This window comes from Anabas testudineus, chromosome 14 (assembly GCF_900324465.2).
Source record: "Anabas testudineus chromosome 14, fAnaTes1.2, whole genome shotgun sequence".
Lineage (NCBI taxonomy): Eukaryota > Metazoa > Chordata > Actinopteri > Anabantiformes > Anabantidae > Anabas > Anabas testudineus.
In genome coordinates, this window is record NC_046623.1 from 17,075,712 (window position 1) to 17,101,739 (window position 26,028).

The following is a 26,028-nucleotide window of genomic DNA, read 5'->3' on the forward strand; positions in this document are numbered from 1 at the left end:
GTGCTACTGTTAGCACACGGTTGTTGCCATAGCTACATGAATTAGCCAAGCTAACTAACATTAGCAAAAAAAGCTATTCTGACAAAAAGTAACAAAATATAAATCTATATGCGTTTATATGTCATTTTCGATAAACATTAATGTTTATGTCATATAAACAAATGTAGTTAAAGCTAACTTAGTTAGCTTCGAGCTGCAACCTGAGTCCGTTTTTTAGGAAATGTTTGTTTATATTTTGGAAACTTGATCCACTGAATCCATTTACAGTTCTACCTGATCACACTGACACTTTTTAAAACCTAAGTAATGATGACCGACGGCTACAACTGAAATACAATCAGTTTTTTGGATAATGTTTTTAATATCTTTATTAATTAAAATCAGAAATACCTGTATCACCGGAAACTGGAACATGGCAGAGGTGGGCACTTCCGGTCCTGGAGGACATGCTCATTTCCGGGTCAGGTGTGTTCAGTCAATCAGGAGCTGGAAGATACCAATTCACTTTGTCTTCTCCCACTCCCTCATTGTCTAAAATGGTATAGTCCAGCTTCTGATTGACTGAACACACCTGATCCAGGTGATCAGCAGTGGGCGGGGCAGTGGCTCTCAAGGACCTGGGTGTACAACTCTGGGTTGTGGTTTAGTGCTGCTCCTGATGACCATTTAATGTGTTTTATCTAAATAGGAACACACTAAACTACTAATAAAAGTTTATGTTCCACTAGAACTTAACTTTTATTTTCACAATTCTTTTCACTAGTTTATTTCAACATAATCTTCTGGTAACATCTCAGTTGTGAAACTCTGGACAAGTGAAAGGTGGCCAAGTGTCTGGATAAGATACTGGTGTTAAAAATGTAAGTAAATCAACATAAATCTCTCAGGTCTTTATTTTTCACATAGTCTGTTACAGCCATGACTCACTGTCTAGAGATAGAGCTGTTCTCACACTTTATACAGAGAAACAGTGTTTGATAATGTGCAGACTAAACACAGAAATATGCTGATGGAGAGATATACTGTAGCACAGAGGGGCTTTTAAGTAATGCTGGTGTATTAGGAAACGAGTAAGGACATTTTATATAAATAAGAATGACCTGTGAAGATAAAATGTACTTAGATGGTGATACTATTAGGCCTAACCTGCAGAGCTCCTTAAGCAAATTCTCTCTACAGTCACATTATCAGCACCGAAGCAAAGACACAAGTAAACCTAATGCACTGTAGTCTTATTTTTTCATTTATTTCTTGACTTTAAGTTAAATACAAAAGAAGAGATCTCAGTCAATCAGTTGCAACTCATGTTTATTCAGGAAACAAATCATACCTCCACAACACACCTTATTTTTGACCTGCCATCTGGGTTTTGATACAACAGTAAAAAAGAAACAACAGAAAAACAATAATAAAGGTTGTCAAACTAACATAAATACAACGAACCAACACTTGTGCCTGCCTCAGATTCTGCCACATCACTGCCAAATAAAAATGCCGTCTCCTTTCCTCCCTCCCCTCCCTCCAAGGCTCCCCTTGCTGCACCACAATCCTCTGCCTTATCAGAAAACAGCAGAGACATAAAAAAGAGCTCCAAGACCCCCCAACACAATCAGACGCAGAGTGTTTTAGTCCAACTGAATTGGACCCTGATGTTGAATTAGTATTGGTCAGAAAGGGCTGTGTTAGAGGCCTATGTTGAGATGACAAGGGAGTGATGGTGTTTCTCTTGTCCTACACTGAGAGCCCAGTTTATCAAGAACAAAAACGTAAAGCCAGAGGTGAAGTGCTGTTATCTGAAAGCAGGTTTTTGTTGCTTAATCATTTAATTGCATCAGTTTCTTTGTAGATGCCCCCAACGGCAAAAGCTCTTTTTCTTTAATGAGTTAGATTTGAGCTGAGAGGAACTGTTGAGTTTATTCGTACTTCTTGTGAACAGATTTTTATCTTTTTTTCCCCCCTCCATTCTCTTCAAGATGATTTCAGGATGACAGAAGCAGGCAATAAGCTAGAAGCAAATGCAAAGGACGGATTCTTGCAAGGTTTCTTTTCTATATAGTTACGATGAAATGTGGGTAAAAACTGGCAAACCTTTTGGGAATAAAGAATAGTAAAACCCTTTTTATTATTTCTTTTTCTATTCTTTTGCCTTAAAGTTTTTTTTTCTTAAGCAGATCTCTTCATCTTGCTTGTTTGACATCAACAATTATTTAATTAATACATCATGGGGATGGTTTTCATCAAATACCTTACAGGAGGGGGGCAGAAGGATCATGGATCACGTCACCCATATTAATGTGGCCCATGCAGCTCCATGTCCATCAGCTCTCCTGCTTTAAGATTTGACAAACACCTCTCACTTGGTCCAGTAAACCCAAACAGTCTGCAACAACACCATTCACAAAGCTACATTACAACTACGGTATATACAATGCCACCTAAAGCTAATCAATGGTACTGCATGATAATACATGGCTAATGTGGGATCTAGTGTTACTGTATGTCTTGCTGACTATGGAGAAAGCAGGCTACTGAAAAGGGGGTGACATTGAAAGCCAACACAGGATGAAAGAGCCATAGCATCATTCTGAGAAAGTGATATCCGTTTTCCTTTGAGAACAGTTTCTTTTGTCACTCGGTTAAATGTGATGGTATGTAGTTTGACTGGTGTATTCTCCCATTACCAAAGCATCATGTTGACATGTTTTCACTGTATGTGTAGTGTATTCTGTAATGAGAAGATGTGAGGCTGAGACAGGCTTTGTGCTGTCAACACTTCAGTCCCCAGGAAAAGGGATACTGTTCTCATCTGAGCAAGGTAGCATTGTGACAGGTAAGGCATGAGGATTCAGTGTTTTGCTCTTGTAACTTTTAACTAATCATGGTCCTCTGCATCTCCTCCCCCATTCCCATTCCCATTCCCATTTCCCTTCCCCTTCCCCTGGCTGCTGTCGTTTTCTGGATTCCCCCATCTTCTTGCTGTTTAACTGAGGGATGTGATGTTGGAACGACCACCAGGGGGCACTACAATACGCCGGCCTGCAGGCCTGATGGGAATGTCATCGGGAGTGGGGGGACCTGGACAGGCAGAAAAAGGGAGAGACATAAAAACTCCTGTAAAGACATGGGCTTTTGTTATAAAAAATTAAAATCTGACTCCACAAGCCGATTTAATAAATCCTAAATGACACCTGTAGGATTATATAGATGCTGCTCATGAAATTTTTCTACTCTGGCTACAAATATTGGTGTCATGTGACAATCCCTTCAGATTTATTCTACACAATAAGCTTTTACGCTTTCATTGCATACAAATGATTGTTGTCATACAGCCACATTATTACTTTTCAGGCACTAGAGGTGTCCAAGACACATTATTATTATCTGTCACATGTGGTATATCTCACAGAGATGATGAGGGACTACAAATGTGAGCATACCATGTGCTGTGAGTGCTGCTGAAAGCCACAGTTTGACATAAAGCCTAGTGTTTCCAAAGGATGAACCAGGCTGTCTGCTGCTAAAAATGATCAGGGACTATTTAAATGGAAACTAGAATGATGTCAGACCATGATACACGCATCAAAGTAAACAACCTTTCACATCTTCTGTCCAGACGAGTAAATCAACTATGCAGGTGGTGGCGGCTTAGGAAAATTTAAATAGACAGAGCACTGACTCATTCTGAGAGTATGCACACATATGCTTGAATACATGTACACAACCTTTAGAAAGCCTGAGAAACCAGGAGCCGAACTTCCCTCTAAATTCATGTGCTCAAATAAGGAAATTCTTTCCAGCAGAGGTCACCTCTTTTTAGGTATCATGCATCAGCTAAGGTTGGTCTCAATACAGCCAAAGGCTAAACACCCTCCTGTGTAGACTCTCCTTTCAAAATGAGTTATCAACCACTAAAAATACTACATGCACTCACAATGACTGCCAATATCATAGTGAACACAGCTGTGTTTAAGGTTACACATGGACACATTTAGTCTGTCAGGGAGGACTAGCTAATGGCTACGGTTGGTCTGTTTGATTATAAAACACTGGAAACACTGACTATCTGGTTCATGGTTTTACTATGTGGAACAAAGTTTCTCTCTTTGGTAGCTTGACAAAAACTATTTCTCACATTTGTTTCTAAATCTAAGCTAATCCATTGTTAACCTTACATATGGGCACAGTCAGACTGTCATTCAGCAGTTCTACATAATGGAACAGATGTTGAATGTGAACTGTGCTGTGATCGCTCTCATTAGATAGGCCCCTAATAGACCGTGCCCTGATGCCTGGACTGAAGACTTGCACACTATACATTTTAGGCCTTGAGCCAACACTTATACCCACTATAATTTATGATGAGTGCAACTGTGGAGAAAACCTCATTTCCTACTGTGGCTCAACATTAAAGAGACTGTAGCTCGAGTGTCCTGAGGAGCCCTCAAAAGTAATTTATTTATGAGGTGTGAGACACTGCAAGACAGCGGTTCAGTGGGGGAAAGGGATTTAAGGTGCTTTCTATGAAGATGAATCATTACAGACAATGACTAATGTAACTGAATTGGAAAGGTTAACCAAATAACCTGAGCAGCGCAAAATACACATTTCACATTTAAACAAATGTGAACAAAAAATAGGATTTGCTCATGCAACATTCTTAATACTAATTATAATTTTAATTGTTTAAATAAAGGTATGAAATATTTAATGCACATCACAGAGAATATGAATCAAAAGTACTGTTGCATGGCGTTAATTTGGGGTGGCATTGACTTCTCGTCAAACCACACCAAAGTGAAAATAACTGAGTACATAAATTAACCTAACGCTGTCTTGCAGCTCATTAAAACTCAAAGAAGTTAAGGCATCCAAGTAAATGACATGCACAAACAGACAAATTGTCATATAAACACTTTATAATCCGTTTTTCAAAGGGCTGTGATATATTGCAAACACATTCATGCCATACTACGCACATGAAATAGCAAAATGAGATTATGAGGTTTTTCTACAGGTTTATTGTCAACGACAGTGAATGCATCATTCATGAAGAGCGAACATCTTCACACCATGACGTAGCAGCTGATCAGAGATAGAAAGCAGGGTGTAATGGGAGATCAATCATGCTTCTACATGCAGTTGAGCTAAATCAATGCAGATCAATAACAGATGAAAGGAAACACGAGGCGATAGCAGAGTGGGGATTGTATTTGAAAGCTTGGCTCACCACATGATGTAGGGTTACCTGCTAGACTAAATCCAGACTGGTGCAGGTTTCTGACAGGCTGTTTGGTGGGAGAGGTACGTGCTGAGGCCGAGGGGGTGCCACCACGGGACAGGGAGAATTCAGACACCGGGCCATCGTACATTCCCCTGGGCACTGCCCTCAGAACTGCCAGCTACAAGACAAAGGTAGTAAGAGACAGAGGTGGTGGAGAGAGATAGACAGAGAGGGAAGAAAGGATGGATAAGAAGACAAAGACATTATGGTGTTTGGTATCTCAAAAGATTAAATGCAGCCAAGTCCACACCTGTTTATCATTATAGGTTGTTTGTGTAACTGTTTGTTTCTGAATTTTTTAGAGAACCTTTTTCCTGCCAAGAACCAGTTCCAGATTTACAGATCCACACACACACACACACACACACACACACACACACAAATGCAAACACCACATACAGTATTTGTATGTCTTAAAGCAATTCGAAACTTTATGTTGTTAGTGAACATGCCATTGTCTGTCTGTCTGTCTGTCTGTGGCGTGACTCAGTGGAATCTTGGAAGCAGGACTTAAAAAGAGACATCTGTGAATGAGGAAAGCATAACAGTGACTGCTACCAAGATAAACAGCCCACTGTTACTACAGCTCCATTTTCTCATTAGCAGCCAGCTGCGAATCAGGAAACTGTTGAACAATGAGATTTTTAGGTTCATAGGATAAACGAAAAAAAGACCAGAGATCAGGGTCTGCTTTCAGTCGGAGCTGTTATAAATCAAGCGTTCTAATCGGGTAATTTCTCATATCTTGAATTTATTCTACCTGCCTCGTGGCCTTGCCTTTAACAAAGGCAGCATTCCTAAAAGCCTTTCAGAATCAGTCATCTTGTGGGACTACAGCTCACTGTAAATTGTGGACTACATGTATGTGCTTTGCTAACCCTTTCAATGTGTGTGGTATGTCTCTTTGGAAAGTTACACAAATCCAAACGGTGTCGTTTTTAAAAACCCCGACCACCCTCGCTGCATGAACCTTCTACACTATGGTGCCAAATCGCAGCCAGCACCCTGTGGCTGAACCTTAGAGGCTGATGTCAGACTTATCTCCACTACCTCCATCTCTCCCACTCACTTTCACCTCCATCATCCTGACTCCTGTCTCAGCCACTTACAGGCTGAAAGACCTGCCCCCACCTTCCCTCCCTGCTGGTTTTACTTTCTCTGAATCACGCTGCATTGTGTGTAAGATACTCGATGTGTCAGGATTTTAACATAACACTACATAGATGTTTTTCATATAACTCTAAAAAGGTTTGACCCTATTATGTTAAAGTGCCTTGAGATGATGTTAAATCTCTTCAACAAAACCACTGCACTGTGCACCGGACAACAGTAAAACCTGTACTGACCTGCTTTCTTGCTTTAACACGCTTGTAAGCAAAGTCAGGGAAGGGAGAGCAGGGAATGAAGCGGCCCACGCCGGAGGTGGTGTGCAGGTTCCCATCTTCCAGGACTATCTTGCCCTGGCAAATCACCACCAGTGGGGCTCCACGCAGCTCCATGCCCTCAAAGATGTTGTACTCAGCAGCCTAAAACACAAATGTAACCTAATTAGATATTTGTGAAGAAAGAAGCAAGAAGAAGACAAAAGACATAAGCAGATAACAACAGATTTCAATACTAATTAATTAATAAAAGCAACACAAGAAAACCTGTGGGGGGGCACAAACTTTCTTGTTGACCCTCTCTTTCAGCCATAGTGCCTCTCACACTTGGCATGTACAGACAGCTGTCGTGCTCCTGCTGGTACTTCCCGCTCTCTTTCCCTTCCCCTCCCTCTCTCATGTCACGTTTCTCTTCTCAGTTGCTTGTTTCCTTCGTTCATTTTTGCTTTTTCTATGTCTGTTTTTCATCCTATGTCTTTCTCTCTCTCGCACATTACCTCTTGATTTATTTGATACTTTGCATTTTTTTCAAACCTGTGCACTATTCATCCTCTTCCAATTTCCCTTGTGCCAACTTTCCTTTCTTGCCGTGTTTGAGATCCATGATGGTCCCCTCCCCTCATTCCATTGTTATTTATTTCCTCTGCACACGGCCCTGTTTTCTGCTGCAGTCCAAATTCAGGCCAGAACAGGACATAACTAAGACTTACGCTAAGCCAAACATGATGTCATGGCCAAGGCGAGTGTGTTTCAGAGTATGTGTTATCAGTCAAACTATTCTTATGTGCATTGACTGTATGTATTTTTATGTTGATGCCAACAAGCAAAGCGGAGCAGATGTGAGTTTACTGATAACAAACTACAGATAAACAAGAGTCTAAGTTCTATTTACTGTCCAGAGGAAGGCACTCCCCAACACAGTGTGCTGGTAAACAGGGCCGCTCCTGTTTGGACAAGCATCAGACTGTCCATTAAGGTAGATTTATTTGAGCTGGGAGCTGCTGTGTTCTCTTATGTTATTTTATCTGGAAGGGCCGAACAGCAGGAAATGAAAGGGTGACATCATTATGTAAGAACCCACAGACTCTCAAGAGGATGCACTTCACATGTGGCAAAAGCATATTATTAGTCCAGTTCTCGCTGTCTCGAGACAGAGCGAACGTTGTGTTGCTCCAACTAAACAACTTCCATTAGGCCTTCAAGCAACTCAAAACTACACCAACCTACTTACATTGTTAGTAAATGCATTTTTCCTTGCTCACGTATTTCTATAAAGGCAGGATTTGTGCAAGGCTAGCAAAGCCTTAATTTCCTGTGCGGACACTTCCTTGGCTGCCGAGTGCTCTGTTTGGGATTCTCTAATGTCTGTGTAATGGTAAAAACCTCATTACGCACATTTACTAGGTGCACTGTACACAGAGTATGGATTTAAAATGTGCGTGTGAGAAGGAATGTGTGTATATCTGTGAGGTCTTAGACCTTCATGCTGAGGACAGAAAACATCTGTGGGTAGAACAGTTTCACAGTAATGCAGTTTGACTTAAAATATTTCAGTTTAAATGTTATTAAGTGTAATTTAAGAAATAAATCCATTCTACTAATGTTATAAAATATTTCAGACTGAAATAGATTAGAAAAATGTGTGTCCTTTTTTCTAATGTGTATTGTTTTGATTGTTTTCTACTGTTTGTGATCATCTTGTGTGAGTTTTTGGTCATTTCTCAACTGTTCATCGTGCTTCAACTGAGCTCTGGCACTATCAAATAAGAAATATAGGCACTTCATATAGAGGCTGCAGCCCTGGAGACCCTGGCTCTCTAAGCACCTGGGCCTGTCTCCAGGAGGCCCATTGAGTAATCCACACATGATGTGCAGTAAAGCTGGTCTGTTAATCATATTAAACCACTAGGTCACAAGATTGCGACAAACTCAGAGTAACTGCGAAGCAAAGCGAACTGCCAAGGACAGAGCACAGAGCACAGAGGACATGGTGGTGATGCTACACGACCAGCTCTGATCAAGACTGCATGTTGAGTGAGACGTTTCCCATGAAATCAGTTACTGTAAGTCATAAGTAATGTTTACAGATGTTCCAAATCTCTGGGGTTTGTTGAAATATTTGAACTGTTGGGATTTACTGCAACCTAATCCAGTACAATGAATGACATTATGGTTCAGAATATTAAAGATGATTTGTACAAATGAATATGATACAGAGGAAGGAAATGCCTCTTGATTATACAGATTCCTTGTTGATTAACTACACTTGGGTTGCTCAGACATTTTGGAAAATGTCTCCTATATGTCTCTTACATCTAGATAAACCAGTATATCTGAATAATCCATATTAGTTGTCCAAATCCTTACTTACTGGGAGTTTCTGGAATTAATGAGCCCCAAGTTTACAATAAGTGCTGGTCATGTGGCAAGTGCACAGTGAGTTGTAGTGAACATCCACTGAGACTTCATTTCCGTTCAGAGGAACTGAGGACTATCTGGAAGCTGATCAAAAATGTGCTCGCTGTCCCCTTAACACACTCTCTCTCTCCATCTCCTGCACACAGTCGTGCACAGATGTACACTCCTCTTATATTTCATATTATGCCTTAGTCTTAAAGCTAAGCTGAAAGTCAGACTCCTTTAAACAGCACTTTTATCTCTTAAAGTTCTTAAGCTCGTCTGCTCCACGCTGACCTGAAGATGTGAAACAACATTCATTTCCTGCTCAAGAAAACGTGGAAAGAATAACTGACATTATTCAATTTATTTTAATTATCATTATTATAATGATTGCCATAAACTAAGAGCTGGATTTAAATCAAACTTAAATCACATTTTAATATTACACAAACTTTGACCCGTGCACATACCGAGTTGTGCGTCTTGGCAGTGATGGTGCGGACAGAGTCTGTGTCCCAGATGACCAGGTCAGCATCAGAGCCCACGGCGATCCGGCCCTTACGAGGGTACAGGTTCAGGATCTTAGCTGCATTGGTGCTGGTGACGGCCACAAACATGTTCTCATCCATTTTACCTGTAGTCTGAGAAAACAAAACAAGCAAAAACAGCACATTGTAGGGATTTAGTGGACTAAGTATCAGCAAATTAGTGATTATGTAGCTCTAGTTGTATGGAAGTTTAAAAAAAAAAGCAAACTATTAAAGAAATAGTATATCATTTTTGGCAGATACACCTACTGCCTTCTAACCGAGCTGTAGATTACTCACTCTCACTCTCGTGTGTGGAGCTGCCATCAAGAGACAACTAGCTTATCTTAGCATAAAGAAATATCTACTCTGGCTCTGTGCAAGATATAAAAACAACACTTAGCAGCACCTCAAAAGGTTTTCAGTCCAAGTTTGCCCTAAGGAAACAGATTCTAAATGGAGCCTAAAGAGAACAAGTAATAAGAAAGAAGAGAGAAGAAAAAAGAATCGGGACGTGTGCTGTGTATAAGGGTGAAAGAAAGGACATGAATAACACAAACCAATGCAGAGAAAGTGACGAGACAGTTAAATGAAGCTGGAGGACGAGAAACACAGATTTGTATCTGAGAAAATCAACAACAAAAAGAGTCGAAGGCAGATAGAAGGACAAAGACAGAATAAGAGCAGCTTTAAAAATCGAACAGCTCCAACTGAGCATCGTAGAACAAAGACTGCAGACCGGTTAAAAACAAAGCGTAGAAAGATCTGATACTGTCCCTTGGGGAGAAAAAGTTAAAGAGCTTTTGGATCAAGATAAAAATAAAAAGCATTTGTTTAATGTTTTGTCATTCTACTTTTTCCAGAGTCTAAAAATGGAACCGGAAAGAAATCTCACTCACCACAGCTTTATCCCAGATGAGAGCCATTCTCTCCTCCACGCCGTTGACACCTTCTGGGATCTGAGTGAAGTCATCCTTGCCAATGGCCTTCTGGGCCACGCTGAAGGTGCAGTGAGCACTGCCCGTCACACTCAAGTCTCCACTGGAAGAAACACACAAACTCCGAGTTAAGATGGATTCATAGCAGCAGGGCACACTTTGTGTACAGACGCTCTGCAACCACAAGCAAATATGTTTATTTACTTGAGCAGCAGAGTCACAGCGAATCAAATCATCTTACTAATGTTTCCTGTTTCCATATGATGCTCTAACTCACTTAGCGGTCCACATGTTGTGTACAGGCAACAGGAAGGACGTATAAACAGTGACACAGTAAGGTAAAAATGCTCCTACACGCCGTCCACTACTCTGTTATCCTTGTATCCTTATGACAGATGAAGGGTGAAAAGTTAAGCCTATTCAGCTAATCATTGCTTTATGTTTACTGCATAGTAAATATGGAGTTAAATGGAGATTTTATTATGCATCAGAAATAACTTGCAGAATCACGTTTGCATAATTTGAAATTATGTGAAATGCTTATAAAATATTTTGCTTTGCGTCACGGCTCAGACACACACACTATGTACCTGGACAGCAGTGTGTTCAGATAGTCCGGAGTAGTGGGATCAGGGCTGAGAGGAGGTGATGTTACAAAAGAAGCCGCCTTGGCCCAATTCTTGCTCCAGTAATGTGTCCCATCAGTCCCCAGGCTGGCTGTGATTGGCTCCCCAAACACAACGTTTCCTGTAAAAAACAAAACAGTAAAACAAATTGATTTATTTTAGTTATCCTTGGCATTTTCAAAACTACTGGGTACATTTTGAAAGCCTGATTAGTTTGTCAGCACTTTAATTTTACTAAAAGCTTCAGTAATTTATCTGAGTGCTTGCAGGGCAGGGCCATGTCTAATTTCTGAAAACATAAATTTCACCCTTGGCAATGTACAAATGTCACTTTAGCTCAGTTGTGGTCGAGCTTGTTCCTCAGTATTAAACTCTTGGCTTAAATTTTAGAACTTGGGAACAGATCCAAACAAAGGTGTCGAGCCCGTACAGGCCCGAATAGATTGTAAATAAATACACAACGACAGCCTGTTAAAAACATATGTGGCCTTTCACCAAAGGGACATTTTTCTTTTCTGCCCATTCTCACTCCCTCATTTCATTCTTTAAAATTCTACATCACAGCCAGAGAGACCTTTAGCTTACACGCACACCTGCTCCTACACCCTGGGACTGTGTATCACACCCCATGTGTTGTTTTAGTTCACACAATACTTAACAGTAGAATCGAATAGAGTAAAATACAGTCTAAAGTCCAAATGCCTGCCGTTACCTCTTTTCCGGGCCTGTGAGATGATGTCAGCGGCGCTCTTGCTCATAACGCGGGTCACATAGAGAGGACAGTTGGTTTGGCTGGCAATGGTGATGGCACGAAACACGGCCTCTGCCTCCAGCTACAGAAGGGACAGGACATTGTGGTTGACTTGAAAATGTTTTTCCCATTTGGATTTTCTCAAATAAACTTCAAATATTTCAACCACAGCAAATGACCTAAGTCATTTTAAACCAAAATGACAAACAGAAGCTTATTCTCTTAACATCATTAACGGATGAGGTTAAGGATTTATTTGGTTACATAAAGTTTGGGTAGTCAGTAAATTAATTAAATTCAGCAAATCATTTCAAATGATTTATTGCACGTGTGTCTGTGCGGTGTGAGTGTTGTACCTCCTCTGGCCTGCTCAGCACGTGTCCTTCTGGTCCAGTGATGCCCATTTGCAGCATGCGGGCCTGCTCCTATGAACAAACACACAAAAGGTTTGGTCACTACCAAAATGATGTTTCTGTTTGTTTTTAATTGACATGAACAGGAGAGTTATCATCTGGTGCAGGCCACACACAGAGGCCTGTGGGGACCTGTGGAGGAGCTTGTAGTGTCCTTCCCATAAGATCTGGCAGCACTTGTGTGTTGTGGTAAATGTAGAGTTGAACCTTGTGCAGAGATGCTTAGAAATAGTGTGTGACATCACATCGCTGCTCTGATATGGTGTGTTTTAGAGAGAGTAAGCCTCTTTTAGCTTTCCAAATAAAACTCTGTTTTGACAAATCCCTTATCTATGAGATCTATGAGTCCGAATTAGCACATTACCTCTCCAGATTTGAAATCTACTTACAAGGAAACTTGCTGGCAAACCAAACTGCTTATACATCTGCACATGCTGGTGTGCTAACGTGTGCGAGGCTGTGGGTCAGTTCAGTGTAGAAGAAAAGACAAACAAGAAGAACAAGAAGAGGTTTGTTTGCATTTTTGTTTTCTTTGTTCATTCGTGAAAACTAAGAGCAATGGAGGACAAATGATCCTGCCTCTAATCCGAGTACAAAGATGAGATGATAAAAAAAATTTGAACGATGGAAAATGGAGTCAGAGGGGAATCTAGAAGCTCATCCTGCACGACAGCTACAGTAAACTCAGGAAACCACTAGTGTTTCAAGCAGTCTGAGGAGGAAAACTCTGTTGCTACGAGCGGGACCTGACAAACTTGGAAAATCCTCTATTGTCCACAGTTGAGAGTGATCCCAGCTGTCTTACCACAAACAACACATTTGCTTCGATCAGCATCGCTGCGTTTAAGACTGTTTCATCTCCCCAAGGTCAGAAGAAGATGGCCAGAGCATCCAGTCAGCGCTCCATATGATAAACAACAGTAATTACAACACTGACACAGCAAGCGAGTCTTTCAGCAACTCGACAGTATGTTGAAAGATTGATGTAATATAGAAAATAATTAATAATCAGTGTTTGTTAGTTTTCCTGGAAGTAGAGGCCTCTGTTGACAACTACACCAGCTAATCCACAGGGTCTACTTTCTGTTTATGTTGAGGACAGACTCAACTTTATTTGGAAAGAATTAGGAGCCTTACGCAATTTTCCCCTTTGCAATTGAATTGTAAACTTGAAGAGGAAAACTAAATGAAATTTGTTTTTCTATTTCTAAGTTAAATGTATCTAGCTAGTGCAGCTTCCAGTAGTTCAAACACTGAGATGATCATAAGCATCAAAATTCAATAATTAATAATCAAATGAATGTTTCCTGTAATTTATCTGAAGGGATTTGTCACATTTATCGTCCACAGGTTTGTTTCTGTGTCGTTATCTCAGCAGCTCTAATGTAAAGTCAGCTCATGACATAATCTGTGGGTTTAACGCAGATGAAAATCGGACTCAAAGTCAAAGAGTTTCCGATAGATAGGAGAGCTGGAATTTGAGATGAATCCCATCCAACACACACTGAAAGAATCCAGGCCTGATCTGGAGCTCTGACTAATACCAACACTCTCAATCCAACAACTATTACAGCTCAGTCACTTTCATTTGTCCACAATACAGCAGAACGTGGATAAACTACACCTTCACATCACTGCCCTACAGGAAACACATTCTCTCCCTCATCACTGACAGCATGTTTAGTCTGTAAGCAGTGAAGATGTGCTGTGATAAAACTCAGCTAAACATGTGGACTGATGCAAATAATCACATTTAAAAAGAAATATTAAATAGGTTTGCTCATGTTTAGTTACCTCAGCGATGATCTCTCCATTTTCAGCATGGACCTGAGCGATGCCTCCCCTTTCTGCCAAGAAGGTAAAGATCTCATAGAGCTGGAGGAGAAAGACATAGGAACAGTGAAATTACAGTGCCACTGTTTTTATACTGTATTTAAAATCCTGCCTTGCTGTTTAAACACGAATCAGACACTCCTTTTTAACTCAGGGGTCAAGTTCAACCCAAAATTATAAAAGAAGCCCACAATTTACATGAAGTCTGCCACGACACACTGCAATTACTGTGTGTGGTCTCCAGAAATGGGTAAAGTCATGTGGGATGAGCTGGAGTCACTGGTTTGTTGCTCCGCCACGGATCCATAGTGATCTATGTGAGTGGACCAGTTTTTCAGGCTAGACTCTTAGAGCTGATGAGAAACATGCAGCGTCCCACCAGATAAAACTGTTTTTTACTCATTAATCAGACAGATGTACAATATGAACTTAACTATAAACCACATCAAAGACAGTTTTTCAATGCTCGGCTCACACTAGAGTTTAAGTTGAATGGTGCATTATGTTGAATAATTAGTTTTACAAGCTGCTCAGAGCCAAACTATTACCTTGTTTTATGCTCTATGGTCATGCAGGTGTGGATAAAGCACTCAGATCATTAACTTTACACCCAAAATGTTAAAGTGTGCACTTGATTCATCCTTTCATACCTCACTGTTGCTCATCTGGTAGTAGTCTTTGTAAGCCATGTAGACCTGGAACGAGTTGACACCTGGAAAAAAAATAAAGGACAAATATTATTTAGAAAAACAGCCTCAAGAAAGAATTTCATTTTCATTTAAGTTCATAAAACCACATTTCCTCCCTACCTTTCTCCTTCATTAGGTTCTCCAGCTCCTGCTTTACACTGTCGTTCCAGTGGGTGATGTCCACGTGCAGGGAGTAGTCGCAGCAGGCCTTCTCATCCGCCCACTGCCTCCACTGGTCATAGGCCTCCATCAGGCTGCTACCAGGCTCTGGGATCACATGGTCCACTGAGAGAGACGGACAGTAGATGAAAAGATGAGGGGATGACAAGAGGAGAGGAGAGAAGGGTTATGGGAGAGCAACGAGTGAAATAGCAGGTGACATGAAATGACAAAGAAGACAAACAAGTGACAGAGTGGACGCAGCCACACATAGGAGGACGAAGACAGGGCGATGTCAGGATGTGTCTGCTGGTGTTTCTACTTTCCCCCAGTACTGTTTATCTTGCATAATCAGCTGTCTGTCTGAGTTCCTGCAGCACTCAGCCATGGGGACCAACCTTGTCACATTTCATTCTGAACATCTTTGTCTGGGTGTCCTTGAAAAATTTGGGGCAACTTGAGCTGTGGTTATTTTCAGGCTTTTGTTTCTGGGTAGACAACATGACAAACTTAGAGACACCACACAAACGTGATGTTCAAAAACTCTGATCAGTGATCATATTAAATAATGATGTTCATGCTCATAATAATGAAATTTAACACAAAGCACAGATTCTCATTTTAAGCAAAGTGAATCATTACTGTACACAACAGTGTCTCTGTTCTCTACATATCCTGCTCCATCTTACTCAGCTGTAATAAAATAAGACCTCCTGCTGGCTCGCCACCTGACAAGCTTCTTTATCTCATTAAACAGGACTCAATCTGCTTATCTGGTCTTTGCATGTCAATAGAATAACATTAGAAACATCTGCGTTTACTCTGCTTTTCTTTATTATACAGTTTGAAATGAATTGAACAGCCACACAAACACAACACTTGTGACAAAACATACTCATATTATGTACCAGTAAGGCACACAGACACAGATATTCGCTTTCTCTTTGACACAGTTCCCACTGGAATATAATCCCTGAATGAGCAGAGCTTACTACAGTAGCACGCCTGTTAGTGACTGTGTTTGTCTGAGGACTGAGCCACACCGGGAGACGAGCAGCAGAGCAGCATCTAGCTCAAAAGAAGCTAACAGCATTAATGAGACTGTGGCATCTACCAGCTGCTGGCTGTGATAGCGTCTGTGTCCAAACTACAGGAAGCACACACACACACACACACACACACACATTCAGGGCTTCACAGTACACAGACAAGCACGACGACGCACACTGGTGCTCTGTTTTTGTGGGAGCACTGCTTCACTACGTGCCCCTCCTTCTTAATCCCACCCCGTTACACTCAGGCTTTTGTAAGGCCGTCTTTTGGAGTGCTGCCCAAAAACAGACCGACACTGCTTTCTCTTTTACTCTGTTGGGGTCTCTGCCTTTTCTCCCCTCTCTTTAGCTTTATTCTTTTAACCTCAACATGTTTATGACCTTTTTCTTTTAGCCCCTACCAATCATGGTGGTGCCCCCTGCAAGAGCAGCCTTTGATCCCTGGCCGAAGTCGTCTACAGTTGTGGTTCCACGGTACGGCATCTGGAAGTGGGTGTGGATATCAATGCCACCGGGGATCACCATCTTTCCATTGGCCTCGATGGTCTTCACACCGCCAGGCACAATCAGGTTGTCACCGATCTGCCTGTCAAAGACAGAAAAAGGTTTCAGATATCTGTCTTGAGTCATTGAGGTGGACAAGACGCTCCATCCGTGTGCTGCTGACATGTCCAGAGATGCTTCGTTTACTCCTGCCAGTGTCCCCTGAACAGCCCTTTTGGGATAACTGTGACCCAGATGACAGAGAAACTTCACAGACATAAACAAACAGTTTGTCTTTAAACTGACCCCGAAAGCAAAATCTAAACCAAGCTTGAAGCAACACATTGTCACCCTGTTGTTCAGACTTAGAGGAGACAACCCAGACAGACGGACAGGCAGGCAGAGGCCAGTGTCTCTGTGAGTTTGCCAGCAGCCCAATGGTCCAGCAAGCATCTAGATGTTTATTATGCAACACCAGGCTTTCTGTGTGAGCCTCTATGTGAGCTGCTTCACTGAGGGGCAGTGGGGACAAAGAGACTATAATTGGAAATCAAAGGGGAACAGGAAGGGGGAAAGACAGTGAAGGAGAGGAGAGAACGATTCAGGCAGAGGAATTTAACCCACTTTAATTTTGTGTGCGGCACAGACAGAATGGGGGAACATCATCTCTACACTTCTGCAACACTCTCAGTAAACAGATGGAGTTAAATATCAAGGAGAGAACCAACAAACTTGACTAAAACAGACGGATAATGAGTCTAAGGAGGGATGAAAGCAAACGGGGACAGATAAGAGCAGAGCAGAAACGAGGGCACTGGAGGACTTACTTAATGAGGCCATCCTCCATGTAGATATCGGCATGGAAGGACTGGTCATCGTTCACAATCCTCCCGCCTTTGATCAGAAGCCTGTCGCTCTGTAGAGAAAAAGATGAGAAGAAGGGATAAGAGAAGAGGATCTGTCGAATCATTTCAGTTCTATATTTGGAATTGCACAATGCTTCTTCATTTCTCTGCAGGTGCATTTCATTATTTTCTTATTTCTACTCAGAGAGGACCAACAGTACTTCATGTCCTGTCACTCTAGTCCCACGTTCACCAGCTCAGCTTCCCCTGTGGTCTAGTGAAGCAAAGTGGTTTGATTCCCTGTACAAGCAGCCCATATTCACTTTGACATTTGCTGAAGATTCTTGTTAAAGGGGCACATCAGATAATACAGTGAGGTTATATTTAGCCGTGTCCCACAGTTATCTAAGCCTGTGCACAAAGAGACGCTTGATTATCATCACGGTAACTGTCACCACCAAAATCTATAAAGAAGATCTTGAACTCACGGAAACAAAAGACTGAGGGAGTTATGGCAACGGCATTTAGGAGGATGATAGTAAGCAGAGCTGAAGCTGCTTTTAAGGACTGATCATGGATTAAAATCTGAACCACAATCATCCAGATTTCTTTATGAATTACTATTGACTGTGGACGTTATTAGAAAACAAAATCAACCTGCAAATATTCACAAAGCATTTCACGACTCTCCTCACTGGTGCTGCACACACCCCGATGTGCTGGATGAAACCTGAAAAGCATTGTGACATCTAAGGAGCCCTTCAACCGCACATCTCGTAATATGGTCTGATCAGGGCGTTGCCATGACGCTACACAGTCAGACATCAAATCTGCTGCATGGACTGACTCTAGCAGCCCGTTGTCATGGTGACTGCAGGGAGAGAGACTGAGAGCGAAGGAGAGGAGGGGAGACTGGGCGCCTGTTTCTGCTGACTTACTGGATGCTGGGGCTGGTTGAGTGTCTGCTGAACAGGGTGGAGGCCTACATGGATGGGGGAGCTGTTACTGAGTGGTCGGGTGACTGACTGACCTCATTTATATCATAAACCAAAAAGTGAATCGATAAATTGACAAAACTCTGCAGATACACCAAATTATATTTGATCCTATTTATCACTGATGTCAATCATTTGCTGCTACCACATTATCAAACTGAAAGATCTGTTTTTGCTGCTAAACGAGTAATATTTCTATAAAATATTGGGTAATACATTCAAACTCCCCGCTGTAAAATGGCAGGACTCAGTTCCTCAGAGCCCTTTTATAAGGAACAGATTTCCACATTCTCCCATCAACACATGTGTGAAGTCATTTGCACCCCTGGCTTCGGACCCAGTGTTTCATCATTCTAATGAACTGCAGCCACTCCTTCACACATCAGAAAAAAAGGAAACAGCATAATACAGTTTTGTGTGCAGCTTAGATAATACAAGCTGAATATCTGCTGAGCTCATACAACACACAATATGTGTATTATTGTGTCTCTGTGTTTGTGTGTGTGTGTGATGGTGATTGAGTAGTGTGAAACAGTGCCCAGAGACTTCCCAGACAACCACACCCTGAAGAAACACATTACAACACACAGTCATCAGCGGCTTGAACACAGCAGCAGCATAGATCATCCGAAAACTGTCACTCACCAGCTCAAAGACAATCGGTTCCAACCGAGAGCACTATATCTAATTACTAATATGGAGCACAGAGCCAAACCTGGCTTTGACCTCGCTCATGCAAATGTTGCAGAGACAGTACTTGAAAATCTATAAATCAGTTTGGTTAATACTTCTTGTGATGGAACAATTAGCTTCTCCGATGATTTCCTTGGCGATTACTGTGCTGATTGTTTTCTCTAAAAATCAATCAATCATGCTGTTTTGTCTGAGCAACACTGCACAACCTAAATATTTTCTATCCCACACGACAAAGGGAACACTAAAGCCTCTCACTGGATCATCTGAGAATCAAAATCCCAAAACATATTTAACATTTTCCTCAAACAACGACTGAAATGATTTATTTTGTTTGTTGAAAATTGTTACTGGTTCATGTTCTGCTGATGGCTGCAGCGTTAACACTCGGAGTAGACCTCAGCAGTGCGGAGCTGCTCTATCCGAATGCATCGGATGACTTGAGAGGTTTTATTTGATTTATAATACTGCTGTGAAGGGTGTGCCCTCGCGTACGGATGCTCTACTGAATTGCTTTAACATGTCTATGTCTATGTCTCTCTCAACACACACACAAACACACATTCCCCTTTGTCAGTTGCTGCCCACTCTCCCCACTGGCCTCTATCAGCATTCAAAGAGACCACAATCGTTTAACAATCAATAGCTTTCCATTTCCATTACAACCGGCGACTGTGACTCTGCTGAGCCTTCCCGAGTTCCTGCATGTGCCAGTGAAACACAAAATGAACTTATGATGGCTGTGGGCTGCCGGCGGAAAGTGGAAAACTAAATGCTATATTGCTAAATGTCAACAACGTCATGCACAAATATGACAGAGCAGATCTTTTAAACGGCGACGACAATGTCCAAACTGTCACAGGATTTCAAGAACACGTAACTTAAATATAAGTGGTAGCGCAGTTTGGCAGAATGAGTGAGCAGCCTGTCGAGACGTCTCTGAGAGAAACGTTTCTTTTTTTCATAAACACTTCTCAATCACGACCCATAAATCTAAATTCAGACGTTCATTATGGGTTTCTGTCCCATTCACGAACACTCAAGTCATTCAACCACAGACAGCAAGAAGTTACATTTGAACATTTTTATAGTAAACATGACAACATGTTTCCTAACACCACCACAATGACGTCGTCAGCGTGTGCCACAGTTTAGCCCGGGATCTGTCACTTTTTCCAAATATTATTTCCCAGAACCTCTGCGTTGTTTTGACTATATGCTATAGACCGTTACTAGTCCTGAATCTGATCGGACCCGTCGACCACAACTGATTCAAGATGATGCATTCAGGTACAACGGGTACATTTTACTGACGTGCAACTGATCAGATCACTCGGCCTTATTGTCATACATGTGTTGCACAGATCATAAAGTCTGATCACAGATACTGAAGACTCACGTCCACCACAGTGCTCGTTGGTTTTGGTTGATTCTTTAGACTTTCTTTCTTTAGACTGCTTCATATTCTTCACCCTGTTTGTTTCTTTATCTATTGTAAATATCACAGTTTCATACTGTAGCAGAGCGTAGCAGGAGAGCTACATGGACCAGAGTGGACAGATTTTCCTTGATTGCCGAAAGGTGCATGTTGCAGCTTCAGTGTAGCTGCGTTTGTTGTTGAAAAGATTATTACTGAGTTTACATGACTCCACTCTAACCTTCCTGTGCACTATGACTCATCAAAATATCTTGATTCATTCAGAGGTTGAAAAATTCGGGTTTGGAAGAGCTAACTCTCAACCTGGGACAAACCCATTATACAAACATTCACAGAATAAAGTGATTTCCTGGGTTTCCCACAATAAGTGAAAGACAAACTGAGGCCTGAGTCTGAAGAGGCAGCATTTCAATAGTTCGTACACTGTGTTCATTATTTGTTGTCGGCACTTGAATATTAAAGTCTAAATGTAAATAAAAATACAAGAACATTGAGCACTTTTGTAAATATCTTTGCTTCTTTTTGGTCCATCAGTCACGTCTCTGCTGTAGTTTTTGGAAACACCGAACTGGATGAGCTGCATGATATTACTGGTAACAATGGGCTGATGTGTTCAGGCAGGACGCCGTGCAGTCTGTTTATTTATCCTAATCATCCAATATGCTAACTATACTGGATTTGCACCTACAGTAATGACTTGTCTTAGAAGAATGTAAAAAGAACATATTACTATCCTGTAAACAAACTAGAAATACAAAGATTGATTCATGAAGATTAGTGCACTAGCTGCACCTGGTCTATAAAATCAATCACAGCCTTCTAGTTGATATAAACCCTGAATTACATGGAAACTAAAAGTGTTTGCAGAGATTTTGATGCTGTTGCTTGTGTGCGTGCCGGACTGACTGTGACCTCCTCTAAACACGTTGACGCTGGTTAAACAGCGGAGGATTTGGTGTTTTATAGAGTTAAGTCACAGCACAGGATTTTAGAGAGTCAACAAAATAGAACAGCTGGAGGAGGATTATCTTTAACCCAAGCGACGTGCAAACATTACAACTGAAAGACAAATCCTAATGTGCTAAATCAAACCAATTCATACTAAAACAAGTGTGTCACTCATCTAAACAGATGAGATTATCACACAGAACAGGGGAGAGCGACTACTTTCAGCTGCTCTACTCCTTTACAGCATTTAAAGTTTGAAGTCATCGGAAAATAAAGTAATCCAACCCTCGTTTACCTTCCCTAACTGCATTTTTCCTCTAGCGCTGACAAGCTCATGTATTAAATTTATGGTAACAAATTAAAGTTCAGGTGGAAAAAATATCTTGTCATACAAAGCACCAAAAATAAAGAGGCTCTGTGAGTGCACAGGAAACTGTCATTTTCTGTTACACAATCCAGCAGTAATCAAAAATAGACGGCAGGATGTTGTTGTTCTTCTCCTACTACGCCAATATCCACTGACAACTTTTTTCCACTTCCACCCGACCGGGGAGGGAGCAGCGCTCCTAAACCGGGATGATAATTAATAATTGCCACCAGTGGTTCTGGTCCTAAAAACTCCACAGCTACAGCTCCAGAGCAGACCAAAGAGTCTGAGGAGGTTTTAGAAGAGACTCCATTAGTTGTGACACAGAGCTTTGTCGAGGCGAGCAGGAACCACTGGAAGAGGGAAGTCATCCTGAATGTGCACCAGCGCCTCAGTTTCAGCCCTGTTGCCTAGTGAGCAAAATATTTACTCTTTACCCAAAACTGCGCAGGATTTCTTTCACATTCTGGAGCCTCGATGAGACTTATCAATCTTAATTAATTGCAGAAGCTTCTGCCAGCTTCACTATGGTCATAGAGAAAATCCTGCTTCACTGGAATGTTGATCTTGTGATAGGCAGGAGTAGTGTAACCATGTAACCATGGCAATAAGGGCAAAAAAAAACAATCTGGATCTGATTGGGCCTGACAGGTTGAATTATAAACTCGCACAGTTACAACATGTGGGAAGAGTCTGTGAGTGTGTGAGAGACTAAAATGAAGTGTGTCACATCACATCCTCACACATCAAACCAAGCGCCCGTTGTATTTTCCTGCCACTGCAACTGTATATTGGTCGTCATGGTGAGTCGCACGGCAACGTCTGGGTGGCCGTGGGGTGTTTTGTTTGCACTCGAGCCCACGTTGCTGCAGCCAGCGCGCCGATGGCACAGACTCTGTGGGGCTCAGCCCGGTTTTGTGGCGCGTGAACAGGCGGATTGGGTTTGATTTCCCGGGCACAGCTGCCCGTCTGTCGGCCCGGTTTCGTGCCCACAGATGCTCGTTCCAGCTGGAGGGGATTACTGATGACATGTAGCAGCCTGGAACAACACTGAGGCTGCTGTGAGAGGGTAAGAGGGAAGAACCACACCTAGAAATCTAACAGAGCCACTGTGGCTGAGAGCAGATGTGAGGAAACAGCTGGAACAGAGTGGACAGGCCTGGTAACAGAGAGGGAACGGTCTGGGAGGGGAACAGAGTTAGAAACAGGTATTTAACCTCCTTCTGTATAACGACCTACCTTTATACTCTAAGATTATAGTAGAGTACGAACTCAGTGTGCGAGAAACACGACAGCTTCTGTCTTCAGTGATGGAGAGAGCAGCAAAGTTTCTCTGAGTCTCACACACCAGTGGCTCCAAATAATAATATTAGACAGACTACAGAATAAATACAAAGCTTCACTCAAACTGGACTAAATAGTGTCTTTGTTGTTGACTCTTTTTACCACTGAGCTCAATGAAGAATGTATTATAGCAGATTGAGCTGTGGTCCTAACATTCATTTTCACTTCATCTGTCCCTTTTCAATGCTACTTCTTGTCATATCTTTATAGTTAATGACGATTTAATCATCTAAATCAGGACGCAGGGAGTTGGTTGTAAGCTACAACTTCACTGTGCCTTCAGATATAATGTAGTGACCCTCGTAGCTACTTGTGATGTGCTTTTCCGCCGTCAGCGGATCAAACAGACATGACATCATGTTTGAAACCCCCGTAAAGTGAAGTGGAGTGAAGCCACTTTATCTGCTGCTGTCGGTCAAGACATCAATAAAAGACTTTGTTATGTGGCGGCAGCTGCACTTTAATTAACACACAGGTTAAATCTGGGTGAAGTTGGTCTTCACAACAATCTCAGGCTGACGTGACAATTTGAACTTCAGTACCCAGATATGTGTCATGTATCTGGAGGATCAAACGGCACAACGCGTTGATGCTATGAAGCCTGAAGAAGAGGAGACAGATCCTATCTAGTCTGGTTTTGCAGTATTACCTACTGACTGTGACCCCACCTCTCTGTAGGGGGGGGGTGATAATAAAGTCCCATTTCCATCCTTAAAATGGAGACTTGTGAAATTCAAGTATATTGTAGAGACATGTTCTGACTAATTCCATCAATAATCCCAAAACATATGTAAATACATCCTTCAAATAGCAGCTCTGGTGTAATATCAGCTGAGTAGAGGACAAACACAAAGGCTGTGTCTCCACACACCCGGACTGCAGCCTGAGCTGCAACAATAAAACCTGAAGGCAGGCATTTTGGACGCTCCCTCACACACACAGGGATGGAGATGGAGTAGCAGCGCTTTCTGCAGTTGTAACACACACCAGCCCCCAGTAGAAAGGCTGTGTAACACCAGCCCTGCCCTGAATTCAACCTCCACCCTGGATGCTCTTCTTCTTGTGCCCATTACAAGACCGGCTTATCACAGCTCATTATAAATGGGCGTGTGTTTCCCCCCACCTCTCCCTCTCCTCTGCACCAGGCTGCAACATGAACAGAAGCCCATGTCTGTAGATGTCTTAACACTGGAATTACTGTGACCCTTTATAGAAATAATGAGCTGATGTACAAGGACTGCACTCATTTCTGTTCAATTATATGTCAACTAATACCCACAGGAGCTTAGAATTAGGCCATCATATGTAAAGTGTGCCATTAAAAATACACTGCATTGAATTAGGAAGAAAAGAAAATCAAATAAATGTCCAACAGACTCAACTAGAAGTGATCAGGCCTGAATTAATCCCCACAGGGTTGAATGGGATTTTCATCCCTGTGCTCTGCAGACAGAGAAGTCGCTGCAGAGACCCAGAGATTTCTTTATGGGCGAGCCGGAGCTCAACAAAGAAGAGGCAGGACACCTTTAAGAAAACGCCTTGTGTCCCTGTCTGACTGTCACTATGGCAGCCACTCCATGCATTTCCATTGTGCGCATTTTTGCAGCGGCTTCCTGCGACTAAGTCTGACAACAGGGAGAAGAATTGAAAACCATCAAATCTCTTTTCTGAGACCTCGCTGCAGATTTCTGCAGCAGCAGGAATCAAAGTCCCCCCAGAGAAGCAGGCAGAAAGAGCTGCTCTACTCACTGTGATCTTTGGGATGTTCTTCTTTCCTTGATAAGACATTTTCCTTCCAATTCCACCTTGAAAATCGGGATTTCAGACTCGATATTCCCTCCGTGTGGATGCTGCAGCGGGCCTCGCCTGGATGGGAGCTTCAGGGAATGGTCGCCCCTCTGTCAGTGCGATGTAAAGTGCTTCGCAGAGCGCTATAGGAGCGTCTCTGGTCCAGCCAGCCGGCCCCTCCCTCAGTGGGTTCAATGGGGAAAAGAGCGGTGTCACAATCTTCCCACAGGGGGGCGCAGTGGAGCAGCTGGTGAGCAGCCTGCAGCCTCCATCCAGCTGTCTGCTTTACTCAGAAGCTTTTATTTATGACTAAACATGCAGCATTTATCCAAGAAGCTAGTAGTTATTGACACATGGGAGGTCATAAATTCTCCTACTTGACAAAGCCGGTATAGAAAATAGGAAGAAGCCTGAATATACGTCCTGCACAATATAAATCCGTCATTATATTCACTGCTGAATCCTCAGAAGTTACCATTATATTTTAAATACTGTTCATCATACAGACATAAACAGCAGTAGAACGCGACTCCACGTGTTTAAAGTCATTTTGATTCAATCAGTTTAAATAAATAAAAACAAACAAACTCATTCATCATTTCTAGATTTGGCTGGTTTGTTTTTAGGAACACAGAGAAGGGGCAAAATGGCGCAGCAGCTGTCACACAGCCCGTCCCCCACATGTCTACTCACCATGACTCTCCCCCACTCTCTGCATGTCCCCACCCAGCCATGTGTCTCTATTGTTCAGGCCCGAAGGGGATCCCCCTTCACAACACCAGTCATTTCCTCCACCACTCCCCTCGTCAGCACTAATGCACCAATAATGAGCTTCGGAGACTACTGCACACGTGTTTACTCGACAATAATCATATTCAGTGAATCATTTTTATGGATTAGATTATCAAATCTGAAGAGGAATGTTTATTTGTGTATCATGTGTGTGATACTCAAACAAGCCGACTCATATTTAGAGGAAATAAATCATGTTAAATCCATTTCTCCTGGTTTCTTTAGGCTAAAGGAGGACACCGTGCCTGCATGCTGACATGTCCTTTCATGGCAGTGAGGCGGTA

General features: G+C 42.1%; 1 protein-coding gene across 2 annotated transcripts; it reads right to left on the minus strand.

Annotated features, from left to right (window-relative positions):
• Window positions 1-1,291: 1,291 nt before the first annotated feature.
• Window positions 1,292-25,118, minus strand: dpysl3 (dihydropyrimidinase like 3). 2 transcript variants are annotated; one of them, XM_026372426.1, is made up of 14 exons: window positions 24,914-25,118; window positions 17,362-17,450; window positions 16,453-16,637; window positions 14,961-15,125; window positions 14,802-14,863; window positions 14,113-14,193; window positions 12,262-12,330; window positions 11,867-11,987; window positions 11,119-11,275; window positions 10,490-10,631; window positions 9,534-9,704; window positions 6,628-6,807; window positions 5,246-5,399; window positions 1,292-3,075 (listed from the first exon to the last, which is right to left on the minus strand). In XM_026372426.1, exons 1-14 carry the CDS (start codon window positions 24,950-24,952, stop codon window positions 2,981-2,983), a joined length of 1,710 nt encoding a protein of 569 aa, XP_026228211.1. In that variant the 5' UTR covers window positions 24,953-25,118; the 3' UTR covers window positions 1,292-2,980. The 2 variants fall into 2 exon arrangements, with proteins under 2 accessions (XP_026228211.1, XP_026228209.1); XM_026372424.1 differs by having other exon boundaries at window positions 5,228-5,399.
• Between the last annotated feature and the right edge of the window lie 910 nt (window positions 25,119-26,028).